Raw genomic sequence first — 12521 nt, 5'->3', positions numbered from 1 at the left:
GCTTGGAAACCTTCTTATTGCACAGACTAGACATATTACAGATGAGGGTAAGGATCACACTGCTTTTTAAACCAGGAGGACCATCTACTGAGTACCATTTCCACATTCATTAATGCACAGTAGTTACTGCACATTTCATTTAGTACTTGCTTAATGAAGTACTTGATCTGAGCCTTCAAGAGGCCGAGAAGCGATGTGCAGTGCAGCGCGCTGGTGCTGCAGTAGCACCAGCGTGTGGCATTTAATGACACATACTGAACAGTAGTCTAATACTACTGCACGGTAGTGTATTAGCACAGTTTTTGCCTGGCAAGATCCTGCACAATGTTATTAGGCTACTGTGCATTATAAGTGTCTCATGTAGATGCGGCCAGGGAGGAACTGTTGTTGTTGTTGTTGACTTCGTACGTTGATAAGTAGTGACTTACTTTGAGGGAGGTCATAATAAAATATTGTTTTAAGGGTAGAATGGTTATTGAGGTTGTAGTGATGCTTAAAGGTATCGTGTTGCTTCACAACTGAGATTTGCTTTTTTTTTTTTTTTGTCTTGAAGACCATTCTGTGTAACTATTGGTAAAGAAAAAATGCTGTTTTGTTTCATAGTTTGTATAAGGAAATTCAATTTTGTGGGGAGTTATTTGAAACTAGGAACATGTTGCATTTGGTATGAAAGTTATGTTCTTTTTGTTCAAAAGAACAAGTCTATGTCAGTGTCAAATTATATTTAGACTTCCTAATTTTCCCCTGGTTTAATAAGCATATTTTCATGAGTTCATCTTTGGTAAGTATGAACTTTGTCATTTTTTCTATACTCCCACGTACTCCCATGCTCGGTGTTTTGCCATGTGCTTTGGCATACGTAGCTTTCGTTTTTCTTGCTCTTCCTGCTATTCCAATAAGTACATCTGTGCCAAAAACAGATTACCTGTAAACTTTATGAACATTTGAGGGAAGAAATAGACTGCATCTGAAGCACCACAATTACTTGCCTTCTCTAAGGCTGTGACTTTTTTGTAGCCCTTCGATTTTGTCAGATACTTATTTTTTCCAATGGGACAAAAATATTTTGGCAGATAAAAGCATTTTTTTTAAATTAAAGTATAATTTTTTTCTGTATTTCATTGAAATTACTCCTTATTTTGAGACATTAAGAAGTTACAACGTGAACAGACTGCCAAGGTTAAAGAAGAAAAACAGTGTGCTCCCAGACTTCATCAGAGACATATTTCCATGTGATTTAGAGGACAGTGGTGTTTTGTTGCATGTAGGCTGCACTTGGCTAAAATTATTATGAGAGAGCCTTTATTGTAACTAATGCTACACTGGACACTTGGGCTAAAAACAGATATTGGGTTCATTCGTTCCAGGTCTGATTTGTTTCAGGTTTTGACTTGCATCAAAACAGGCGCAGGACAGTCTGTTTAATCACACAGCTTGAATGGCAATTAACTCAAATTAGCCCCAATTGTCCTGGGAAAAAAGTGTTATCTCTGTATTTCACTCTGTATTTCAGGTATTTAAAATGGGACAGTGGGCTAGCATTTCTTTAGGATCCCAGAATAGAAGGCTGCATCCCAGGAGAAATCTGATGTTTGCTTTTAGCCATGGTACACTAAAACTCCTTTACATAGAGAGAGAACTGAATACTAAGTGGCCTTATGTTACTTATTTCAGAATTCATGATAACAGAAAATACAACCCTGGGCTGAATATTATCTGTGGAAGTAATTGGGTGGTAAACAAAGCTAATTGCCATATGTTTTCCTACTGCTGAGATTCAATTTCCCTGACCATTTTTGCACCTTAGGCTCTAATACTGTTTCCTAACATGTTTCATAACCATGCTGTCCAGCCTGCTGCATACCAGAATTCATATTCTGACACCACAACAGTGCTAGACAACCTTGTTCTGTCTTGGTGTTTTTACAGTTGTTAAAGCACCTGTAACTTCATACTATTCCTTTAAAAATGCTTAATGCCACCCATCCCTATGGCCCGAGTAACTTCGATATTTCTTTTTAAAATGTTCCTTTTTAACTTTTTTAAAATGATAGATTATTTTATAAATTCCTAGCTGGGTCATTATCAGAACACACACAATAAATACATTCATGTACAATAAAAATGTTTTATGTATTTGGGTTTTGTTGTACTCCCCCTCCCTCCAGTTTCTTTCTTTAATTTATTCAATTTAAGGCAGGTGTGGTGCTGGGCATGCGACATCAGATGCCAGTTCTCCCACAACTTACGCAAAAACTTTGCCTGTTTGAATAGTTCCATTTTATTTGAATTAAAAGAGGAGCAAGGGTTGCTTGTGGGCATGCTGCCTGCAGTATGCCTGAAAATAACAGACTTGCTGCTGGTCTCCAAGACATTACCATTTTGCTGTGTAAATTGCACAGCATGGGTTTGGCTACAAGAGCCATTTTTCAGCCCTTAGTTTTTTAAATGTGAAGTTTAATATCCTAAACTTTTACTCAAAGATAGATCTGAACAGTGTTTGTGTTTGGAATTAATATGTTGCTGCTGTATTCATTTGTTGCTGTTAGACGTTTAAACATGATCAGAACCATTTAGGACCTTTGTACTCTTGAAAATTACATCATGACCTTGAAAAGTCATGATAATACAACTTGGAACTCTTGTATAGTCAGGGGGCATTATTTATATGATCAGAAACATGTACAGTGCATGTTCACTTTCCATTGGAAAATACAGGTATAATCTAAAGGAAATTGTGACTTGGAATTTTTGAACTGCTTGCATGTGTGTGGAACTTGAAAATAAATAATTGTGAACTGATTTTAGTATAACCATTGCCAAACTTTTTGTTGTTGTTCTATAGACACGTTTTGTAGATTTATTACTTTTTACAAAGTTAATTTTATTGGACTTTTTTACAAGTTAGAATGAAGAGGTACTTTGTTCAGATGATGTGATTCAGATTGTTTTCTCTAAAAATATCTCTTAGTACAACCATACTCTGTGTGGAGAACTTTCTTATATTCTTGTTTAGAACTGCCAGACTGGTGGAGTGTAGGCCTAGGTAGCAGCATAAGCTACTAGAATTCAGGTAGCTTATTTACCTATATTTTATCAATCATACTGGGTCCTTGCATACATCTTTTGATGATAAATTCACTGAAACCAAATACTGCCTGTTTATATAAAACATTTTAAGCAAAACCATTATACCTTTTATTTAGTACTAAATGTATATGATAACAAAAATATTACAAAAACTGATAGAGCTTGTCCTTCCTGGATTGCATTGATTACGGTTAAGATATAAGAATTATAATGATGCTTATGAAAGGAATTATGTAATTAGTAACCCAGAGGTATTTAAAAGGACTGTGAAAAAAAGAACATGGCTAGTTGGCTCTGGCTCAGATTGGGTTGGTATCTATTAACCTGTGTAGTTAGGATTTATTTGAACAGTTGTATAAGTTATTACTTGAAAACTGTAAAACATGCCTTCACAAAGGTATGTTACATAAGATTTCTGAGAGGTTGTGCAGGTATACAAGTATCCTGTGTGATTTTTCTCCGACTTCCTTTTCACGGCTATACCAAAAGGAGCCTTGGACTTTCTCATTTTTATGTTTGTATCTAGTTATGATCAAAGGAGTGAACCAAACTTTTTCTGTTGGTTACCAGCGTACATATGTTTACTGGTAATTCTGACAGAAATTTGCCTAGCTTGGTGAGAGAGCCTTGGATCATGTTTAGAAATGGAAATAGGGGACTCAACTTTAATAGTCCTCAGATTTTTGCTGATCTGTGTCCGCAGATTGGAAAAGGAAGTCATGGAATCAGTATAGCTTTATATATATTTTAGCATTTAAGCAGATGTTGTAAAGAGTTGGATGTCTGAATATAATATCTAATCTTTTCTATATGTTAGAACATTAATTTTGTTAATTGCCTTTTGTATACATTAAGATCAAATCTGGCATTACGAGCTTTATGGAACTTTTGCAGTGCTGAGATCTGAGTTTCTGTTTTAAACTGTCTTTGGCATATAAAGGTCAATAAGAATTCTTAATTGATTGCAGATCTGTTACCACTGAGTAATAGTGATGCTATTTTAAATTCAGCATTTAATTCCTACAAACTAGGAATGCAATTGCAGTGCTTAGCATGAGCCTATGTTTAGTTAAATGGCATGTGTATATTCCCAGCAAGTCCTTGAATGAAGTTTGGCTGATGACGAATCATACCAATGCAAGCTGTAGGAAGCAAATGAAAAGATGAGTGGAGTCACCTCTGTTAGGAAAACTTTTCAGATTCAGTTTCTTCAATATTCCACAGTCTATTTATAATAAACAACTAACAACAACTTAACTCCAACTTTATTTCTTAGATCCATACTGTAGTATAACAGCTGTTATAGGTCATAGATTTCATAGCCATTAGGGCTGGAAGGGACCTCGCGAGATCATTGGGTCCAGCCCCCTGCCCAAGCGGCAGGCAGTTAGCAGGGGTCAAGTGATCCTAGCAAGAGAGGCATCCAAGTGTTTCTTAAAGTAATCTAGACAGTGAAGAAGTTTTTCCTTGTGTCCAGCCTAAAACAGTATTCCAAGAGTTTGTGACTATTGGACCTAGTCTTCCTATGGGGTGCCCTGGTGAACAGATGTTCTCCCAGTTCCTGGTACACACCCCTTAAATACTTGCAGGCTGCCACCAAGTCACCCCTGAACCTATGCTTTTCCAGGCTGAAGAGTCCCATGTCTCTCAGCCTCTCCTCATAAGGCCTGTTCTCTTATCTTCTCATCATTCATGTGGCTTGCCTCTGGACTCTCTCAAGCTTTTCCACATCCTTTCTGAATTGCAGAGCCCAGAACTGGACACAGTATTCTGGCTGTCATCTCACCAAGGCTGAGTAAAGTGGGAGGGATGACTTCCTGGATCGTGTTAGAGATGCATCGGAAGATGCAGGTCAGAGTTTTGTTTGCTTTGCTGGCTGTGGTGTTGCATTGGTGGCTCATGTTTATCTTGTAGTCAATCATGACCCCCAAGTCTCTTTCAGATGTGGTGCTAGCTAGTGTAACATTGCCGAGCCTATAAGTGTGTTGTGGATTCTTTCTGCCAAGGTGGAGCACCTTGCATTTCTTGGCATTGAATGCCATCAGGTTTTGATCCACCCAACTTGCAAGCCTGTCGGGGTCAGCCTGGATTGCCAGCCTATCCTCTAGGGTGATGGTGTTTCCCCATAGTTTGATGTCATCACCAAATGTAAGCAGTCTACTTGTAACATCAGAGTCCAGATCATTTATAAACACAGTAGCAAATTGCCCATCAAAAAATGACAGGGGGGAGGGGCCAGTGGGAACGGAGCCCAGCGTTTGGCACTGCACCCCATTCCCCACTGCTGCGGCCCCCCCCACTTTGGAGCCAGGCCTGCTCCCCCCACCCTTGCCCCCACCGCTTCAGCCGCTTTCTCCTGCTCTGAGACTGGGCCCAGTCCCTCCACCCTGGCCCCCCTATCACGGAGGACTTGACCCCATTCCCCCCCATCCTTGTGCCACTGCTGCTGCCTCCTCGATGGAGCGGGGGGATGCAGACCAGCTGCACTGGCTTGGCCCCCAACCCTTCTGTCCTGGGGTGGTGGGGCAGGTAGAGACAGAGGTACGTGGCCGCCCCCCCGCTGCATTTGGCCTGGGGCCAGCCCCACCCCTAGCATCCCCCCCACTTGGGGGCCAGGCCACTTTGGGGCTGGAGCTGAGGCTGTTTGCCCCCCGCTGCTCCGGGGCCAGGGCCTCTCTCCCCGCCCCCCTGCTCTGGCAGATCTAGCCTTGCTCCTTCCCAATGTGGAGGAGCTGGTTCCATTTCCCCCCCCAGCCGCCACTCCAACCCCATTCCCCACCACCGCAGCCGCCTCCTGATCCCCTCTCTCTGCCATCTTGGCAACACTCCTCGATGCTGCCACCTGCCGTCCTCCATGCTATTGGAGCACTCTGATTGGCTGCTGAGACAGCCAATCAGAGTGTGAATAAAGCATTACAGACAGACAGACTAAGGCTTTTATATGTATACTAGCCAATTGCCCATCAAGAATGACGTGGGAGGGACTGAGGAGAGGGGACTGGGATAGAGTGCCGCCACCTAATGCCCCATGCTGCTGCTGTTCTGCCTCTTACAGGGAGCAGGCTGGGGGAGCTGAGGGCTGGGCCTGCCCTCTGTCCAGCCCTTGGCACGGCTTCAGAATCATGCCAGTGCGCCCCCCCCCCCAAATATTTGGAGCACTCTGGCTGTTTCTGTCAGCCAACCAGAGTGTGAATAAAGTGTGACAGACAAACAGACAGACAGACAGACTTAAGCTTTTATAATATTAGAATAGAATAGAATTGAAGAGTAAAGGTCTGAGAACAGAGCCCTGGGGGACACCACTGGTTACAGTGTGACAAGTTGATTCAGTTCCATCAACTATCACTCTGGTTCCATCCACAGAGCTAGTTCCCCAGCCATCAGACCATGAAATTGTCTAGACTTCTATTCCTCAATTTTTCCATGAGGACGTCATGGGACACCAGGTCAAAGGCTGTCTTGAAGTCTGAAAATATGATATCCACCTCTTCTCCTATGTCCAAGTTTTGTTTGGCTTTTAGAAATTACATTGTATAAAGTGCTGTATGTGATTTTGTTTAAAATAAAGATAGTTGCTACATCTGAGGGGTTCTGTCTTCTAATTTTGGTATAATTCAAAATAGTAATACTTAGTAAGGAACCTTACTAAAATTACTGTTCTAAATTTCTTAAAGATTAGCTGATAGAACCCATCAGATTCAGCAATCCGCCTTTTCCAACAAAATAACTTAAAGAAACATGATTAACATTTAAAAGTCAAAAGCAGCCATTATGCAAATTACATGAGGACACGTGTTTGAAAAATTTGAAGTTTGTGGAACTGTGATTATTTACGTAAACTGAAATAAATAAAAGTAGTAAGATTTAAATACTAATGCCTTAGCTGCTGCTGCTACTTCTCATGACCTTGTCATAAACTAGATGTATTTCCAGAATCATGCACAAGCAGTGGCGCTTTCCATTGCTGTAGCAAGGTCCTACTTGATACAGGTCTCACCAAGGAGTCAGCAAATGAGTATGTGCCCCCATAGTCTTGCACTTCTCCACACTTGCCTATATTCATGTCATTAGAGTAGCCCCATTTGATCATGTTTTATTTTTGATCTTCAGTTTTTATGAGCATGCAATTCAGGCATCGCCATATTGGCCACTCTAGATCCACTCCTCCTGAAAAGTCGTCTTGGTGTTCCAGTTCCATTTCAGAGCACCTTATTGCTCGTAATCTTTCTTTATATAACTTTGGTCGTGTCCTGTCAGTCGTCTTGTCCAGCGGTGTAACACTGATCACAACACTCTTTTACGTTTTAAGCCATTTAGTTACTTTGTGACCGTGGAGGGGAATTTCCGCCTGGGGTCTTCCATCTGCTGTGATCTTTCTTTTTGACTTGCTATCTTCTGATATTAGGTAATGTAATGCCAGCCAGTAAGTACAGGCTATCCTTTGGTGTTGACTTTAGACATCCTGTTATTTCACAACAGCTGTCGTTTAGAACCGGGTCTAATTTCTTGGCATGAACCGATCTTTCCCATATGGACATGTGCACTCTGCAGTGGAGTAACACAAGGCAATAGCAGTGGTTCATACTGTAGCTGAGTTCGCTTCTCGTTTTGAGGTAACTAATTTGCAAAGTGCGTTGTTGTAGACACTGATTTTTCCTTTTAGTCTTTGAAGGTAAATGTTCGGTCTAGTGTAACTCCCAAGTATACAGGATTTGGTTGATTAGTCAGTGGGATTGCATCCCAGATGATATTTAATTTCCTCTTGGCTTCTCTATGGTATAGGTGAAAAGCTGTGACTTGCGTCTTGGTTGGGTTGGCATGGCTGGTTCTTACTATAGTAATCTGAAAGTTTGCTCAGTGTGCATGTCAGTCTATTCTCAACAGTGATAAAGTCCTTCACTTGTGACATGATGCATAGATCATTATCATATATGAAGCTCCTCGTATTACCCTGTATGGATTGGTCATTGGTATATATGTTAAAAAGTATCAGTGCTAGCATGCTACCCTTTGGGAGGCTATTTCATTGTCTTCTGCAGTGGCTCCATTTCTTGCACAGTTCTACGTAAAACATCTATTCTCCAAAATAAATTGGATTATCTACACTAGGTGGTAGTGGTGTGTCATACTGTAGACTTCGGCAAGTAGGTTTCAGTGGTTGACTGCCACATATCACTGATAGGTTTGAGTTGTAAGTCTACGAGCACAGCACCTGTTATCATCCCTTTCTCGAATCCGTCTTCAATATCCCTTAGCAAAAGTCAGTAAATATTCTAAAAACTTATATGCCAAATTCAGTAGTCCTCTAAGAGGTAGAATTCAAAATATGGAAACTAAATCAGAAACTGGGTTATGGGGCGTAAGACATTTTAAATCCATTCCTAACTGCAGTTTTAACTTAAATATAGAAGTACTGTAATACCTCCATAATATTAGCATTTACTTAAAGATGTGTCCTGGGTTTGATAGACACTATTATACTTTAATTATCTGTTATCCTCCTAATAATTAGTTTTGTCTATATATATTTACAAAGTGTCAATTAAACTGCACTGAATAAATAATAACAAAATGTATACATTCTAAAATTCTAGATAGCTTTTTATGCTAGGACTTTGGTCAGATACCATGTTTTCTCACATGTTACACACCCAGAAATATAATATGCACCTTGTTTTTCAAAGGCATTATGAAGAATCCTCCCCCCCTCGCCCCCCCAGAGTTACAACTGCAGGGAGCAGAGACAGAGCCTAATCTTCAGTTGACTCACCCTCCCTTTCCTGATTAACTAAAACCTTAGTTCCTGCTGAAGACTGGTCTCCTTGGATGAACCTATGATCTTGAAAATAGCTAAAGAGCTGTGAAATAGAAGAGACCAGAATAGAATAGAGTAGAAGAGATCAGAAGCCCTAGCAGACAGCAAAATTACTCCAAGAAAGGTTAGGTTGATTAGTGGAATGACCATTAAAAAGGAGAGATGATTAACATAATGTGAAGCAAAGAGCAATGGACCATTAACTTAGTCTCCCACTCATGGGTCATTGACTCTCAGCTGCTTGCCTAGTAATACCGGAGATGCTGCATAGTGGAGGAATCAAATCAGGGTGTTTCTGTCCTGGGCAAAAAAATGGCTTCTCCACTTAATACATGCACTCCAAAGTACTGATTTTGGGTAGAAAAGGGGTGTTCTGTTTGTGAAAAAATATCATAGTATTGGTGTATTAAACCTTTAGAGAGAAGCTGTACCACTGGACGTACTGCCCTTTGCTCCTGAATTACCAAAAAAACCCCCAAAACTTCAAATTTCTGTTGACTTTGTATACTTAATGGAGGGCCAAATTCAATGATCAGTTTGTATATACAATCCCATTAGTTTCTATTGGAGCTGTATGCACAGAATACCAGTAAAGTATTTTCTGAAATACGCAGAGATCAGATAGGATTGTGCAGTGTACTTTGGTCACATTTCATAGAATCACAGAAAATTAGGAAAGGGACCTCAGGAGGTCATTTAATCGAACCCTCTGCTCAAAGTGGGACCAGTCCCAACTAGATCTTTCCAGCCAAGGTTTTGTCTACCCAGGTCTTAAAAACCTCCAAGATTGGAGCTTCCACTACCACTCTGGGTAACCTGTTGGAGTGTTTTACTACCCTCCTAGTGAGAAAATTTGTCCTTTTATCTAACCTAAACTTCCCTTGATGCAAAGTTTGTTTGCTTCATTTTTGTTGATGAATAATGCTGTACCTCTTAGCAGGTTTTACTTCTCTTGCTTTGCTTTCTATTTGTTGTCTGACTGTTTGGCCCAAAATGTAGTTGATACCTCCATATATTAGATGTGATTTGTATTATAATAACAGCAACAATGGATTTTAGTGACTTTAAAAGCTAAAAGAGAATTTTTGGAAATCTGGTATTTGGAGAATTTGTACTATTGAATGCAATGGAGTACAGTATCCCATTCAATGAGAAACCCTTCTGATTAAAATTACCATAAGCAAAAGATTCTTATCTGCTTTAGTCATATCTAAACAGAGCAATAGAATTAGAGTGTATTATGGATATCAGTGCTCTGAAGTATATTTATTGTACCTCATGTTACATCTAGAACAAGAGTCTTTCTGCAGTTATGATTATTTTGTTTACAAAACATAAAACTTAAGCTTGTAAGCTGCATCCTCAAACCCCTAGGGCTTTCCTAATACATTTTGTAGGGTTTGTATTATTGTCAGGGATTAAAGTGCAGCATTAACAATTTAAATGTGTGTTGTGTGTTATACCTGATTCAAATTGTAATGATGCTTTTCTACTCCATCTATAGCTTCCTGCAGATTTCACAAAACTGCACCTTACTGACAGTCTCCACCCACAGGTGACCCACGTTTCATCTAGTCATTCAGGATGTAGCATCACTAGTGATTCGGGAAGCAGCAGCCTTTCTGATATCTACCAGGTAGGATTGTTTTCTACCCTACTGATTCCTTAGTTTTCTCCATATAAATATTTCTGAAATCCAGAATGACAACCTATAAAAGCAGTTGTATGAACTGTAAGTTAATTTGTGCCAGGTACTGAATGCACCCTTTTTTTTTTTTTTCTCAACATCCATCCAGTAGAACAGCACAAATACCAATACATTTCAAGAAAATGGAGCAATTTGATCTCTTTATCCACTACTTACTAGTCTACTGCTTGCAAGTTAAACTAGCAATTTGTAATCTAACGAGCCTGTGTAACAAGGCACCCTATGCTCTGTTACTCTCAGGGGCATGGGCAGCAAACAGGCAGCCCACAGCTGGCTGGTATCCCAATTAGGCAGTGCTACTGGATTGGGGAACAGGGCCCAGCTGTTTATATATAAAGGATGGGCCCTGAACAGCTGGAGCAGCAGTGTGCTGCCAGGAACCTGGAGAGACATCACTGGCTGAACTACTGCTCAGTACAACTTGGGGTAAGGGAGGAGCTATTGGGGACGGCAGGAGGTTCCTTGTCCTGGGTACAACAGAAAACTGCACCCTGCTGGGAATAGTGGCCTGGTGGGACTCCCTGTGGCAGGGGAGTGCCTCAGAAATGCCAGGCCAGTTACCTCCCCAGTGAAAGGTGAATATGGGGCACCTTCTCACCCCAGACCCCACATCTGTGGTGGGTAGTTGGTCATCGCAGAGGGAGCCCAGGCTCACTGCAAGTTCTGAGGCAGAGCCCAGGTCGGCAGGAGGAGGGACCTGTGGCAGCGCCCAGACTTGCAGTGGAGTCTGAGGCTGCATTAGGGAGCCAGGAGGTAGGCTCCAGAGGGGATGGAGCTTGGAGCCCTAGTCCCATAGTGAGGGGCTTGGAGCCTAATGTGAGGGGACCTGGGGCCCAGTGAGAGGCTTGGAGCCTGGGGACAGGGTTTAGAGCCTGAGGACAGAACTTGGAGCCAGAGAGGCTTGGAACCTGAGGACAGGGCTTGGAGCGTGGAGATGGAGCTAGCAGGCCCGGAGATGGAGCTTGGAGCCCAGTGTGGCACCTGGGGGCCCTGAGTGTGTGTATATTGAATTGTGGTAAGGCCAGGTGTTAGGCCATGAAACATCTGTGAGGCATGGGACACGATAAGGGAAAGGTTGGAGTTGTGTACATAGGCCCTTGCCTTGTCACCAGGGCAGGTAAAGGGCAATCTCCCACCTGATTAACATCTGGTAATCATTTACATCAAGGCATGTCAGGCGAGGTGGGCGGGTGGTTTGTCCAGTAGTAAGTGGACGGGCTTACATTGAGAACGGCCCCGGGATGCCCACTTGTTACAGCCTGACATACTTGTCCCACAAGTCCCACTTGTTCAATGAGAGCAGTACTTAATGCTTGTCACTCTCAAAGCCACTCGACAGAAGTCTAGAGAAAAGGACTATGTTACAAAGCTCTTCTGTATCACTTTCAGTTGACTCTATTTGTAATTGGTAGTGTTGAAGGAAAGTGTTGATTTGATGCTTCATCATAAGAGGCCATGTGGAACTTGGGAGATCTGGACTCTTTTTGTGGCCATTTTGATGTCTTTGAGTAAGTTGCTTCACTTCCCTTTGCCTTGGTTTCCTCAAATGAGTGCTTACCTCCTTGTATAGCCTTTTGTTGTACAGATGAAAAACCTACAAGAGTTAGATCATCACCATCAGCGTGCTTAAATGTAAGATCAGAAGGTTTCAAATTTTAAATGTCTGAAAGATTTAGGACATGGTTATGCAAAGAACTGCCAGCAAAACTCTGTGATGTAGCCCTGGCCTAAGGGAATGGTTAGGATTTAGGTTTATGGTGTGTTTGGGAAAGTGTACCATCTTACTGTTAATCATTCATTTAAAAAGTATTGTTAATAGATTTAAAAACAAGGGTTTTTTCCTGAAGTGCTTTAGAAACTATATTTGCATAATATCAATGAAATATAGGTCAGCAGCCTTGCAACAAG

General features: G+C 41.3%; 1 protein-coding gene across 16 annotated transcripts in view; it reads left to right on the top strand.

Moving 5' to 3' along the window:
- RAPGEF2 (Rap guanine nucleotide exchange factor 2) overlaps positions 1-12521 on the top strand; it is a 333613-nt gene that overhangs the window by 259029 nt on the left and 62063 nt on the right. For 15 of the 16 annotated variants that reach the window (XM_059721919.1, XM_059721926.1, XM_059721915.1 and 12 more), the window contains one exon: positions 10410-10541. The exons of the other annotated variant lie outside the window; for it this stretch is intronic. In XM_059721919.1, the coding sequence (XP_059577902.1) occupies positions 10410-10541 (132 nt within the window). The remainder of the gene's footprint in view (positions 1-10409; positions 10542-12521) is intronic. 16 annotated transcript variants of the gene reach the window in all.

The sequence above is a fragment of the Alligator mississippiensis genome, chromosome 2 (assembly GCF_030867095.1).
Source record: "Alligator mississippiensis isolate rAllMis1 chromosome 2, rAllMis1, whole genome shotgun sequence".
Taxonomy (NCBI): domain Eukaryota; kingdom Metazoa; phylum Chordata; order Crocodylia; family Alligatoridae; genus Alligator; species Alligator mississippiensis.
This window is presented reverse-complemented; position numbering and strand designations above follow the sequence as displayed.